The 14,691-nt window shown below is 39.8% G+C and overlaps 1 protein-coding gene across 1 annotated transcript in view; it reads left to right on the top strand.

Moving 5' to 3' along the window:
• The window catches only part of EGF (epidermal growth factor), a 61,441-nt gene that overhangs the window by 34,768 nt on the left and 11,982 nt on the right, over positions 1-14,691 (top strand). The window contains 8 exon segments of the mRNA XM_040556183.1: positions 917-1,140; positions 4,103-4,270; positions 5,049-5,198; positions 6,260-6,409; positions 6,997-7,113; positions 8,064-8,189; positions 10,407-10,526; positions 12,491-12,641. Coding sequence (XP_040412117.1) covers positions 917-1,140; positions 4,103-4,270; positions 5,049-5,198; positions 6,260-6,409; positions 6,997-7,113; positions 8,064-8,189; positions 10,407-10,526; positions 12,491-12,641 — 1,206 coding nt within the window.

The following is a 14,691-nucleotide window of genomic DNA, read 5'->3' as shown; positions in this document are numbered from 1 at the left end:
AAGGAAACTTTCTGTAGAGGTGGAACATGGTAGAGATGTTTTGCATGAAATATTTAAGAACGGGTATGTTCAGGGAGATTATTTAAAGTGTCAGTAGAGGCAGAAAATTTGTACAGCTTGAAAGAAAGTCTACAAGTGGAAACAGAGAAGGAAACATCACTAAAACCTCCTTTATTAATTATTCGCGTTAATGGTGAAAGGAGCAACGATGTCCATAACAGTAAAGTTCATACTAAAGAGGAATCTGAGACAGATACAAGACTATCAAGAATACTGATCCCTGCATTGGCTACAGCAAAATTACTCATGTAAATAAAGCTAAGCAAATCTGTGGGTGTCCCTGTAAACCTGACAAAGGCATCTAATGTCTTGGAAGGCTGGAGTCCAAAATTCAAAAGCAATTTGTGGTTTTGGCTATCTATGATTTGAGCTGCTGTCTTGCACTGTTCCTTGAAAAACATTCAGTGGGATTCAGCATTCCTTGTGTAACACTGAGGACTCTAGAGGGAGACCCTGAGAACTGGGATTTTATTAAAAGAAGAGGTGAGACTTGTTACTGGTTTATTTTTTAAAAACAAAATAACCTGAGGACTGTTGTTTGCTTCCCATAGGTGGTGGGTAACTTGGGTTGCGTTTGTGCATTGCTGTCATTTAGCCAAATAGCTGGCTAATGCAAGTCCTATATGAGGACTTGTTAGAAAGTGTAAGTGGGAGTTGTTTTTCAAAGGCTTTGTGCCGATGAACATAGTGGGGATTCTGCATAATTTATGGCAAGTTTTAAAAGATCAGCAGCTAATATATTTGCTTGAAGCACATACAAGCCTCAGGCCTGTATTGTGCTGATCTGATCTTCCTGCTTTGAAAGAACTTGGTGGAGTGGATGAGTGACTTCTTGTGTGTGTTTTGTTTTCTAAAGGAGATTATTCTGGACTGAAATGGGGGTCCATCCCTGGATTGACAGCTCTTCATTAGAAGGCAGCGATCGTCGAGTTATAGCCAGCACTGGGCTAGTGAGTCCCAGTGGAATAACTCTTGACTACTTAGCCAACAAGTTGTACTGGTGTGATGCTAAGCTGTCGGTGATTGAGAGTGCAAATCTGGATGGTTCTGATCGTCGAATTCTTGCACAGAATGATGTAGGTGAGGCTTTGAGGTTGATAATTACCTACTGCTCTTGTCGGTATGCCTGTGTGTGTGCTAATGTGACTCTGCACGTGAATTACCCATCACTGGCTGTGCTGTAGGTCCCTTGCAACCCTGTGCTAAGGTTTATGGCATCACTTTATTCTCCATTCTGTCACCCAGATGACTTTTGCATATTCTTTTTAGCAAAAGAACACCTTTCTAACACTCTCTGCTTTTACAAATCAGCCACTTTGCATTATACAGAGATCTCCTCTGCCTTCACCAGAGAAGTAAAAAGAAGGAAAAAATTAAAAACGTGTTTTGCTTGTTCCATGCAAGACTGCCTAGTTTAATTCAGGTTTTGCTGTGTTTATTATGCCAGTGAGTTATATTGACATAAGCTGGAAGAGAATTAATCTTGGCCGTTAAGGTCCTTGAGCAAAGAACCTGCATCTGCACAGTGCTGAACACTGGAACGATTCTAAATACACAATAGGCATTGAATGGAAAAGTGATTTACGCAATATGCTGGTAGCTGTTATTGCTGAGATTGCTATTGTTTGACACGTAATTGTGTTTTTTTGGATCAAGAGAACAGAAGTATTAGCAATGAGGAACTGATGTTGTATCATGTTTAAAGTAAAACGTGTTTAACGATCTCATACATGGTAAATTAACTTCTGGAGAGGTTAATTCCTTTTTGTGTTTGACATCTCTCTGGGGACCAGACTTGTTTTGTTGGTGTACATACAAAACATGGGCAGAATGAGGACTCTTGGCTCAATACCATGACTGGCATGGTAGAGACTTCACAGTTCCTGTTAAGCTGATGCTGTTCTAGGCTCTGCTCTGCGAAGGACTGTGTTCATCTCCCGAGCCAGATGCCCCCTCACTTGTTTGGAGGTGTGCAGAGTGAGATTTTGGAGGGAGCAGTGTTCTGCAGTCCATAAGACATCAAGAGCCCTGAGCAGTGACTTGACACACTCCTCTTCCGCTGATGCACATGTTCTGCTGTACGCTCTGCCTTGCAGCTGACCTGTGAAGGAGGACGTGGAAGCCTGCTGAATGTTTCACTTTGTTTCTCCACAAGGAATAGGACAGTGTCTTATGGGGAGAGAACAGAGAAGGAGAGCTAGGAGCGCTGGAGAACCACAGGGTATGGGAAAGGTGTAGGTTTTGGACAGTGATATACGGATGACTGGAGGTGGGAGAAAAGGACATCGATGCCTGTATGGAAAGGAGTGAAAGAGAAGTGAAGACCAGTAGGGGAGTGAGACTTGATACCCTGAAGTTATGCTAAAGTTATTAGTGAGACCAGAATTCAGCTTCTGTTCTTGGACAGCTTTACCCTGGAAGAAGGGAAGGCAGCATCTGTTCATACACACACTGCTGTAGCACGAATTTATTACACCAGCTCCCTCTAGTGCCCCTGTACTGAGAATTCATTCAGTATAACTGCAAGTAAAATAAGTAAGATTAGTTCTGTTCTTGTCCTAACCCCATTTTTAGCTGTAAGTAAAACAGCTTGTAAGCACTCATCCAAGGCATTAAACAACACAACCATTCTTTTTCTTTATGCAATGGCTCAGGTTTGCACTGTTTTGGAAAGGCTTCTGCTTACATGTGACTATTAACTTTCCTCTTCCTGCTATACCATTAATGACATTGCACTTCTATTTTTAATCCTTAATGTATTTATAAGTGGAGAGGTTAAGGAATTCCTGGTCAAAGCAGGGTGTTTTTTTGTTGGTAGTGCAAGCTATAGATCCTCTGAATGTGAATGAATGTTTGGATGGAGACAATGTGTAGATCTTGGGCTAGTTGCTCAAATTTAATGAAATGAAGAGCTAAGAACCATGACCAGTAACCAAGCGCAGTTCAGTGGAGGTGGTGAAATGCTAGCAGAATAAAAATATGCTCTTAAACTTAATACTTAAGAACATTTAAATAATGTCTTAGAACTTTTCTTATGTAGGATTGTGGTATTTTAGCTCATTTGTGGTGTATTTAAAATATACCAACACATACCATTTCTCCAAGGTTCTAATTTATCAAATTAATTTGTTTTGTTTATTAGCTCTGTTTTTTCTTTTTTTTTTTTCTTCTTTTTCTAAAAACTAATACCTCTTAGGGTCTCACATTCATTACTGAGGTTAAATAACATCTAGTTGAGACCTACATCCAAATATAAAAGCACTAAGCATAAAATCACGTGTCTAAAAGACATCTGTAGATTTCTAGCACAGATAACGTTGGGTTACCAAGGAAAAACTGCTGTACTCTGAACTCAGGGTCTAAACAGGTGTCTAGATTCCCTTAGTAATTAATGAAAAGAGAAGAAGCTTCCTGGATGATCTATTGCATCCTATAATTTGTATCAGCTGCTGCTGTTAGCTAGCTGACAGTGGCTAACAAGTCACAGCCTACTGCTGCTAGTGGGATGAAGTAAGGAAAATGAATTTCCCTCTTGAATTTTGCTCTGTGATGAATTGGCTAGTGAACGTGCATGTTTATGTGTATGTGTGGACCTCTGTCTTGCCCTTGCACGTGCTCTTGGCACTTGCAGAGAAGACATACTGGCGTACTGGCTACCTGAAAGCTGCCAGTGGAGACGTGCCTCAGCAGCTCTGAGCTGGGCCACTTGTTGGCAGAAGAGGGAGGCACTCCACTTCTGAAAGAACAGCCCCAATGCTACTTCAAGAAATTATGTCTGAAATAGAAGTATACTGTGGGCTTGGTTTGGTTGGAAGTCACTAGCAGTCTAGAGACTGGACTGAGCCAGGCAGGTATTGCGGCCTCCTCTGCTAAGAGCATGAGTAACAAATGCCTATGGTCCTTCGTTCATGGATGCTTATTCCTCCCCATGAGACATCAAAGTAGAGAAGCCACTGTGATAGAAGTAGATACTTACTTTGTTTACATGGTTTCTTATGTGTGTTCCACAGATGTGGAAATGAAGAATCTTATTTCTTTGTAGGCCGCCCCTTTGATGTAGCAGTGTTTGAGGATCACCTTTGGTTTTCTGACTGGGCTAGGCCATCACTAATGAGAGTGGACAAGAAGACCGGCCAAAACAGGGTACGTCTTCGAGGCAGCATGCTGAGACCCTCATCAGTGGTTGTAGTTCATCCTTTGGCGAAACCAGGTATACTGCAAAAATTAAGCAGTCATTCCCTTCCAGCCTCCTCTTGTTGTTCACTGATGTCAATAGAATAGATGTTCTTTTGTCCTTGGGAAGACAATAATTTTCTAGAAAGCGGTTCTTTAAAGGCTTCACGTAGTTCTGCCAGCATTCATTGAAAGCATCACCTGGGCATAAGTCCAGGAATACAAAAAGATTTTGTATATTTATAATCACGCTCAAGAATATACACTGACCAATTTCCACAGGCCTACCACAGTCTTGTAATTCCTATTTATCCTAGTTTACTAGCACGCCTCTCATGCCTGAATAATAACAAATGACATAGAGAAAGATTTTTGTAAGATACATTAATTTTGGCCAAATTATTTGATTTTCTGTTGGGAACAATCTGCCTGTAAGCAGAAAAAATATCAAGTAATTCAATAGACCATGACAGAGAGAAGGTAATTATGGGCTCCCTATGTCCTTGTAATGTTCTTTCAGGGAATGCTAGGACTCTAAAAATTAAAGGAGAGATAATAAGGAAATTAAAAAAAAAAAAAAAAGTGATACATTTATTAGATGAAGGGTATGCAAATCTGCTTTCCTGACAAAGGGTAGGTTATAACATTTATACCTTACTATACACATCTATTTTTAATTAAAAAAACAAATAAACTAGAAAACTTCTAGTTTTTGTCAGTCCTTATTGTTTTTCCAAATGCTCCAACTCTGCACAGTTAAGAGGAGTTGTTGACTGAAGAATCCACTTGTTAAGTTTCCTGTTTTTCTGTGCTAGGGACAAATCCTTGCCTTTATCAGAATGGAGGCTGTGATCAGATCTGTGAAAACAATTTTGGAGTTGCCCATTGCATGTGCCATCCAGGATTTGTGAAAACTCAAGATGGAAAAACCTGCCGTGCACTGGATGCTTCCAACACAACAGCAGGTACAATCCTCCACTTCCAGACAAAGATCCCTTTAAGGACCCTGGCAGATAACACTGAAAAATATTCACCTTGTTCTACAAAATGAATGAGAGCTTCTCTGAAGAATTAAAATATTATGTATTTTCCTTTATAGGCATTAGTTTCACACTGCTGCGTACCTTCTTTTTCTTTCCCCCCCTTTCCCCCCCCCCCCCCCTTTTTTTTTTTCCCATCCCAAGGAGACTGAATTGTTCAAGCTCTGTGACATAATTTTCCCATGCATAGATAGTGTCACTTCCATATCTTTGATTAGGATGTCGTAATCAGAACAATGTCTGGCTTTTACAAGAAACTTAAAAAGCTTTACTAGTAAAACAGAAAGCTAATTGACATGATATGGCTCAGGTGTATAGTCACTTGAGTTTGTTTGGATGTACATACTACAGGAAGAAGAGTAGAGCATTTGATGAAGTGATAAAGCTTGTGTGAGGGTGGAAAATGCTTTACTGTTCCTATTTAGATGTGTCGGAATGAACCACCCCTTCCAACTCTGTCTTTGTACTTCTGTGTTTTGAACCACAACCCTGGGCTCACAACTGGCAGCTCTGCCTCTGCTGTCCACCTCTTTCTCCTTCCTGTTGCCAACAGCTGATGGTTGTTGTCTGAACATGCCACTCCTTCCTGAGGGACTAATGCATCTAAGATGCTTTTTCATGAATGCTTTAGTGTGTTCACAAGAAGCAAATAGAATAAATTTCCTGTAAGAAGCACTGGGGTGTTGTTCTGGGGCAATACCATGTAGTCTGACTATTTTGTTTTTCCCTTGACACTATCAGCAAGAGAGATGCCTGCAGGGCTGACGTGAGTTGCCTTCCTTTTCCTTTGCATTTGAGAAAACCCACCCGTGAGTGTTTTCAGGAATAATTTGAAGCCAGAAACAGGCTAGTCTGGGAGGAAACTTTTTAATTTTAAAATGAAACCACTGTGATTAATGGAAAGTAGATCATAGAGTCATTGAAAATCAAAATGTTTGTTCAGTAGATTTAAATAGTTTGTGTCTTCTTTTTCTCGTCTTTTTCAGGAAGTATCTCTGTGCACAAGGAGGCAGGGCCAGTGCCAACACCAGAGACCATGCTCCAGAACACACAAGGCAATGCAATTTTCAAGGATATTGACAGTGGGGAAAAGAAGAAAATCAACATTTTGTTGATGGCTGAAATCATGATATCAGGTAGAGTCTGATGATTTCCTTCCTTCAAAAGGAAATCATAGGTCTTAAAGGAAGAAAGGCTCAATGTCAAGACTGATGGCATTCATTTTAACCCTCTTACAACAACTTTGGTCTATGCAATTGCGCCAGGTAGAACTGTGTTTGTTTGTTTGTTCCTGTGTTGCTTTGCTTTGTCAACAAAACTTGTTATTATTATCCAGGTCTAAAGAACAAACATTTCTATTCTATAAAAACATGTGAAAGTCTCTCCTTTACAAGTATACTAAATTCCTCTGAAAAAACAACAACAACAAAAAAAAACAATAAATCCTTTGAATTCTACATATGCTCAATGACACTAACTCATAAAATTGTACAATAGGTTTTGCATACAATATTCAGAAATCCCAATACTAAATGACACTTCAACTCCGTCTATCCAGACAAAGACAACAGCTCTGATGATTGTAGTAGTTTGTTATCATTAACCCTGGAGAGCTATGCTTCAAACTAAGACCCTATGCTCTGTTTTTCTTATTGATTTTTTTTTTTTTAATATAGTACCTTCTTTGATCTGTACAAATACATTTTTTTTCTTTGTGCTATAGATCAAGATGACTGCACTGCACTAGAATGTGATGTCAATGCACACTGTGTTTTGCTAGAAGACGGTGCTGTGTGCCAGTGTTTGAAAGGATTTACCAGGAAGGGCAAATCATGCTATGGTAATGAAAAACATAAATAAAACCTTCAGGAAAAATGTAAAAGTGGGAAGAGAAAGAAAATCTATCTTTTTTCACGTTGGCAGCTCTGCTTCATGAGCCATCACAGAAAGGTCAACAGGATTGCATGTTTTGAAAGGGATGATGAGCAGAGCATGTGAGATGAAATGCCTGATTATCACATGGCTTATTTTCCCCTGAGTCATAAGCATTAATCTTATTAATATTAATGAGCAATAATGGGATAATAGAAATAAAAGCATAAAGTATTTATTTGTAAAAATTGTCTAATTATAAATGCTCAGTTAGCATTTAGCATTTAGACCTGATAGTTGATATATAATTTAGAAGTATATACTAGGGAATCTTTTAAAAGTTAGTACTTCTGCTGTAATAATTATATAAAAGAGCTGCCTTTGTTTTTTTTACTAGCACTTGGAAGAGACTTTAACAATCAGACAGCCCTTTGCTTGGAGTGGTCTTTAAAATAACTTTTTGTTAACATAATATTTACATACGGTGCAAATGGAAATGCTTTGTTCTCTCATAATGACCAAGAGAGAAATGCATGAGAAACAACAATTTACCCTTCGGTGGCTAAGACTCACAGGAGTCTATGTTGTCATGGAAAGGGGTTAAAAAAAGGAAGGTGGAATTGGTGTAAATTTTATTTTCCGTGAGCTGTGGTACTTTTTCTTTTTTTTTTAACTCCTGTTCTTTCTCAACATGAAGTTTGTCTCTGAGTAGGGTTTAAGATGAGAAGGATATAAGACTAATTTTGAATAGGATAGTTCCCTTCAAACAGGGGGTACTTCTAGTTCTAGGGTTTTTTGTTTGTTTTTGGTTTTAGTTCTAGTGTTTTTGTTGTTGTTGTTGTTGTTTTTTTAGAAACAAAATAACTTTTGTTTCTTTTTAGTGATTTGTCTGATGGTTTCATGTGTCCCTTCTCACAGATACTGATGAGTGTGCTGCAAATACGGACAGCTGCAATCGAAACGTGTCAGGCTGTATCAATACAGAAGGGGGCTACTTCTGCAAATGCCTGGAGGGCTACACAGGAGACGGGCTCCATTGCTACGGTATGGGAGTGTGTGAGGGCTGTGCTGCCTCTGGGAGGCTGGGGCAGGAGGAATGAACAAGAAACACGTTTCATGATTTGGGCTAGATCTGCATCAAGCCATGGAGCTGACTTGTGTCCATGATGATCTGTTCTGTCTCTTTTTGAAATATTGGTAAGGGCAGGGATCTTAACAGTGGCTCCCCCAGACAGCTGACATTTATCATTTCTTTCTTTTTGATCCTCTCCTTCCTGTCTGAAGTGTGGCAACCTCAGCAACTGATCAATATTCCAAGCCTCTATTTGTCAGTGGATACTTTCTCTCCATGTTTGCCCTCTTTTTAGTAGCTATAGCAGGAGAGAGAGGATGAGTGAAGAGGAGGAGGGAAATGGAGGTGAACTAGTACAGTTTTATTGGAAATCATTGCCATGAATATAAACGAAAGCAGGTATTGAGTGTGTCATAATACTCATCAAATAATTACAGGTTGGTTTAATAGGCATGAGGTTCAGGGTGTTGACACTTACAGATTGAGTACATTTAGAGTCTTGTTAATAATTAGACCTGCTGATTCTCCCATCCAGCTCTAATGCCAGTTCTTCAGTTCATTCCCTGTTTCTTATTTTTTAATCCATTTTAGCAGCAAATGTGAAGGAACAGCAATCTTTTTTTTTTCCTCCAATATTTGAGTAGCACATTATGTTCAGAGCTTTATGAGAGTCTTGACTTCTCTTTTGTCCTTTTCTTTTTTCTTTCTCCTTTATAGCCCAATTCAAAGCCTATTAAATTTAACCCAATTCTTACAGTCTTTACTGGACTTTGGTTCTTCGATGCAGATAAGAATGACTGAAAAATTAAGTCCGATATTATTGTGGGCACAATGTTGGAAGTGTCAAAGACAGGGGGGTTGAGGAAGTGTTCTGCCTCCAGAGGTCAGAGACAAGTCTTTGGGGATGTCTGGTAGTGCAGACAGAAGTGACAACCTCCTGTTGCTGTCCCAACCACCTACAAGGCATGTCCCCAGGCAGCTGTGGGCTCTCACTGTGGTTTATAGATGATCAGCTAGAATGATTGTAGTACCTACCACTATTACTGAAAACCAATCCATTATCTTCTTTAACTCCAGGATATGGTCAGATATGTTTTAACAGCATTTTAGGAATGATGAGATTTGGCTGTGATGTAAACAAAACTGAAACTACTTTTGCATTTGGTGAGTTGAAATGTACTATAAAAAACAAAAACTGATGTGTGAGGGGTTTTGTACTTCAGTTTTAGATGCCTGCTTGCATGAACAGTGTCTAGAAATGTATTGGTACATCCAGAGATGGCACAGGATGAACTCATCTTGTGTTTCATCATTTTTTTTTTGGAATATACTTCAAAAGTTTTGTTCCTCTGGTTTTACTTTTAAAAGTGCTTTGAATTTTCCGTGCTGTTTTGAGCTGGATCCTATCCTATTCAGTTTGCTGTAGAAAAAGTCCCAGTAGTTTAGGTGAGAATTTCACAGAAATTGAGATGGCAGGTCCGTGCAGGAGCTGCCTCTGTGGGCTGTGCTCAAGAAGTTGTGGAGATGACATGAGAGTGTGCAGCAGGATGCAGGTGACAGGCATATATGAGCCTAACGTGGGCCCTGAGCAAAGTCTGGAAACTCTTCTTATGATATTATTAGAGAAACCTCTTCATAGTAATTCAGGTGCTCACTTCATTTAAGTGTTGGCACAAACAGAACAAACCTGTAGGTTTCTAGACATTTTCCTTCTGTCTAAAGCTTTCATCTAGGCTGGACCAGGTGGGTGGTGCAGGGGTGTACAGCTCCCCACTCCCAAACCCTCCTGCCCTCTTAATGCAAGAATGCCAACTGACGGTACTCTAGTACACATCCAGGGTGCATGCTGGGACTAGAAAAGTCAGGAGAATGCACCTAGTACAAGTGAATCTTCTCTTCAACTCTTCTGTACCCGTTACATTTTATGGGGTGACTTCTCCTTGCCCTCTCCCTACAGACAGCTTCTGCAGCAGTGCAGCATGCTCTGAGAGGCTTGGTAGGCTGTGATCACTTGGTGTAGAAAGCATGCTGGTTACTCTTCTGTTACAATTTCTACCAAATTTGCAGAGGGAAGGTCTATGGCATTTTTCCCCTCTGCCAGGAGGCTGCAATGCTGCTGCTGCTGCTGCCCTTTTAAGCGATGCTCTGAGGTGTTTCGTTCTTCTAACTGCAGACTGTTTGGGTGACAGATATTGATGAGTGCAAGATGGGGTCCCACACCTGTGGAGAGAACAGAACCTGCACAAATACAGAAGGAAATTTCACTTGCTCCTGTGCTAATGGTGCTTCTGGAACTACCATGGGTTGTGGTGAGTAAATGGAGTGAGCAATTAATATAAAGTGGATCTTAACTAAGAACTGTGCTCTCAGCTGAATTGATATACCGGGAAATTAAAGAAAGACTGTGTAGTGACATACTGGGCAGCTTGTGAATGAATTCAACAGTACTTTAGGAGGTTGTTTTCCAAGCAGCTGTTCTGTGGTGGGTTAATGAGACTGGATCTGAGCTTAGTTTGGAAATGTCTATGTTAAGTTTCAGTGCTAATTTATACAGCCTAAATGTAATGACACATCTATCTAATGGTCTTTGAAATCAAGAGCAGAAGTAAATGCTCCTTGGAGATGATGTTTTGGGGCTGATTTCAGGCTGTGTCATTCTTCAAATTTGGACTGCACATAATTTAAGTCCCATTTCATTCTTCAGAATAAGTTAGATCTCAGATCCAGTAGCTAATTTTTCAGAGGGTCTCTGAAATGCTTCAGAAAATCTGGTTGCTAATTCAATGAAGGGAGCAGCTGAAGCTTCAGTACTCATAATATCTGACCCTTGTTTCAGTGCCTCACTGTGACAGCAGTGTTCTCTGAAAATTTGGAGCTGTGACACATCATCTTCCTCTGTGTCAGCCCTCGTCATCAAGATGAATTTTACTCCAGATCAAGTGACTGTCTGATGACAGAAGAACACTGTATTATTGTCACAGATATTTTTCTGCAGAAAAACAGAGGGAAATTATGGCTTTTTAAAGTAGAACATCTATCAGGATCCTCACCCTCCTTCTCAGTCATTTAAGCTTTCAGTAGTTTCAAGTGTCACTCAAGAAATGATGATTTTAAATGATGTATGACTTGGAAGTAATGTCTTATAGATCCCTCAGCTGTAAATATGATCCCAGACATCTTTGTGTGTGCTAGCACACTGTTTTAGTTCTTTGCCTAGTAAGCTCTTTTAGCAGTCTGAAATTTTCCTTGCAGAATGCAGAACACCCGGGGTTCACTGATATCACTCAGTCCTTTCCAGTGTGGGCTCTTTGCCCTGACAGCTCTCCTGCAAATGAAATTTTAAAAAACAAATGTCATTAAAGGTCATGTTGCAATAAAACTGGTGTGAGTCATAACACTGATCCCATAAATGTGTGGGAGCGATTAGGTTTATTGCTGCTAAGCCACACTGCTAGAAATTCTTTGCCATGTAGATGCTAGGTTCTGGCCCGCAGATTCAGTGTAGCACTGAGGTAGGCAAAAAAGTGCTCCTGCTCTGTAGAGGCACCTCTGCAATGCAGGTCATGTTGTGCAGAGATATCAGGGCTACCTGTAAAACTAGCTAGTTTGGATGCTTTTGTAGGTGACAGTGTGTGCAATTCAGAGCAGGCTACACAGAAGCTTTTGAGGAATTGGGTCAGTGGAGTGCTCTGATTGCCAAAGAAGCTGTTGCCTGTACCTTTAAACAAGCTAGCTCAAAAATGTGATCTACACTCATGCACAGATGCAGTCAACTGGGTGGCAGAATAGAAACATCTGTGCAAAAATGTCCGTTTGCATGTGAAAACTTTTCAGGCCAGGACCCAGATGCATGAAGTGCAGTCACCCTTCACCTGTGCATCTGAGTCTGACGCCTTGTGAATGGTAGAGATTTACTGTACCCTAAAATTGCTTATGTTGCGGAAATAATTCAATTATAAGCAACTAGACAGTCAATATAGTTTCATTTTCCAGAGGTGTACTCACACATCTAAATAGACTGAACACAGCTAACCTCTGTGTGTTTTTCACTGTGAATCTAGAATCAAGCATATTTACTATTTTGATCTAAAAACCTGCGTGCTGAAATTTCATAAGCAAAATAAGCAAATGGGTAAAAACAAAAACAAGTATTTGGTTGAAATTAGAAATTCTTACCTACTTTCCTATCTTGGACTGCTGGAACTCTTTCATAAGATCACATTGCCAATGCAGCAAACAGTTTGAGATGTCCTTGTGAAATCCTGTGTTTCAGAATCTACTTTGTCCCCTACTGTTGTCAACAATGAATATTCTACACACCCTGTGCAAGGTGATTCCATGGGATGCCCACCTTCCTATGATTCATACTGCCTCCACGGCGGAGTGTGCAATTATGTTTCTGACCTACAAGACTATGCCTGCAAGTAAGTACAGAATTTTATATTGTTTGTGCTGATGAATGGTATCCTTAGGGCACAGCTGAGTGCAGGCAATGAAGTACTTGTCCATAAATTTTCTGTTCATCACCCATGCTGGTAATTATCATTAGACTTTGGTCTTTTCTGTGAGTGATCACTCCATTCACACCCAATGCAATTGATAGTAGGATTGGATTTGTTTCCTAAGCACTTGATTCTTTGCTTTGGAAATAGGAGGTAAATTGTTAAATTACTTAGTGCTCATAGCATTATAGGTTCCTGCTCTCTCTCTCTCTCTCTCCTGTATGCATCATGCCAACTTGCACCTCCCTGTTGGCCTTGCTGCTCATTTACTGCTATCACCTGCTGAAGCACTCACTGGGGTGGAAGAGGACACCTCTGTCCTGTCTTTTCTGACTGGGAGCAGGAAGGTGAAATCTGGTGCCAGCATCTTCCCTTACAGTTTGAAGAGTCTTCCTCCCTGGCAGAAAGTGCAAAATACTGATGGTCCTCTTGAAAGCAGGGAGAACGGCAATGAGATCTGAAAAACATTTCCTTCCTCCTGAGGATGTTTTGTGAAGCCTAATTCCCTGATCCTTGAATGTAGTTACTGATAAAAGCAAAGAAAATCTTATGTTTCCGAAAATCAGCCTTCGGCTGGTCAGTGTCACAGCCTAAAGCCATGGGGTAACCATTTCTTCAAAGCCATTGTTGCTGGAATTTAACTGATTATATCTCAATATTTGTTACACATTTCTTCAAAATCCAGCATAAGCACTGTGTTTACAGTGGGACAAATCCAGTGGCTGCCCACTTTCCTGGGGTCTGACCGGGTATGTGAGGACCTGTGCAGGGGACTTTCTGTGGTAGGGAAACCTTCCTTTGTGGCTCTTGTGTGAGGAGAGTGAGCTTGGTGGGGAACAGAGAAGTCCTTCATCACAATTCCCCCAGATCCCCCTTGTTGTTCCAGGCCATTTCTGCAAGCATCATCAAATCCAAGGATTATATTTAATTATTATTATTGTTATTATTTATTAACGTGAGTGGTTTCCCCTGCCCACAGACCTCTGTACCCACAGGAACAGGTGGAGAGTGTGTTTCTATGTGCATGCAAAGTAGATGCTTTGTGCTGTGGACTTGCTAAGATCAACACAGCCATTGTAGAAAGTGGTATGACTTATGTTTATTTCTGGTATGTGTTGTGCTTTTTTAGAATAAATTGTGGAGTCATTAAAAGTTATTTTTTTCCTCATTGAGTTCCTCATACTGAAACTGGAGAATCTACCACTGCAGAACTTTTAAATTAGAGTCTGTCCATGTTTTCTAAATTTTGTTAAGTGTTAGTCCATAATAAGAACCCAAATTTCCGCATTTTTCAGTACTGGAAGTGGAAGCTGTTAAATAAATTAAAGCCTAACCTTGCTTAGCTGTGATCTGCCAGAGAGATTTGTGTTGAACTATCTAATTCCTCACGGTGTGCACTAGATGGCAGCATTCATTCGTGATATATTAAAATAGCAGAAGGAAGTCATGGCAAAACTTTGTCAGAATTTTCACACATTGCCAAGTGTATTAATTAATTAATAGTTTTGTGTTTGTTTTTTTTTTTTTTTCACTTTATATTCATTTTGATACATGGGTTTCGTGCTCTGAAATTATATTTCAATGTTGGAATTTTTACCGTGTTAAGGGAAGAAAAAAAAAATAACTGAGAGAAGTAACCTGTAATAAAACTAAATTTTGAAGATATTTCTAACCCATACAAGTTATAAAAACACCTTTGTTCCTCTTAGTAAGGATTCAGATTAAAATTTGGTTCCCTTAACCAAATCACTCTCAAAAAGTTGATAAATTGTATTTTGTCTCGTTCAAAGAAATGGGAACCTTGCTGCTGGAAAGGGTTAAATAGAAAATCTAAGGGAAACAGTCTGTGGATTTTTTCTTTTTTTAATGCTTTATCTACTGATATCTGGGAAGTATAATCTCACTGTATAATTCTGTAGAGCGCTTCAATAGATTTACATTTAAAAAGCATTTAATAGTGAATTTTACAGGA

This window comes from Cygnus olor, chromosome 4 (assembly GCF_009769625.2).
Source record: "Cygnus olor isolate bCygOlo1 chromosome 4, bCygOlo1.pri.v2, whole genome shotgun sequence".
Classification (NCBI taxonomy): domain Eukaryota; kingdom Metazoa; phylum Chordata; class Aves; order Anseriformes; family Anatidae; genus Cygnus; species Cygnus olor.
The sequence above is the reverse complement of the archived record's forward strand: the minus strand, read 5'-3'. Positions and strand labels throughout refer to the sequence as shown.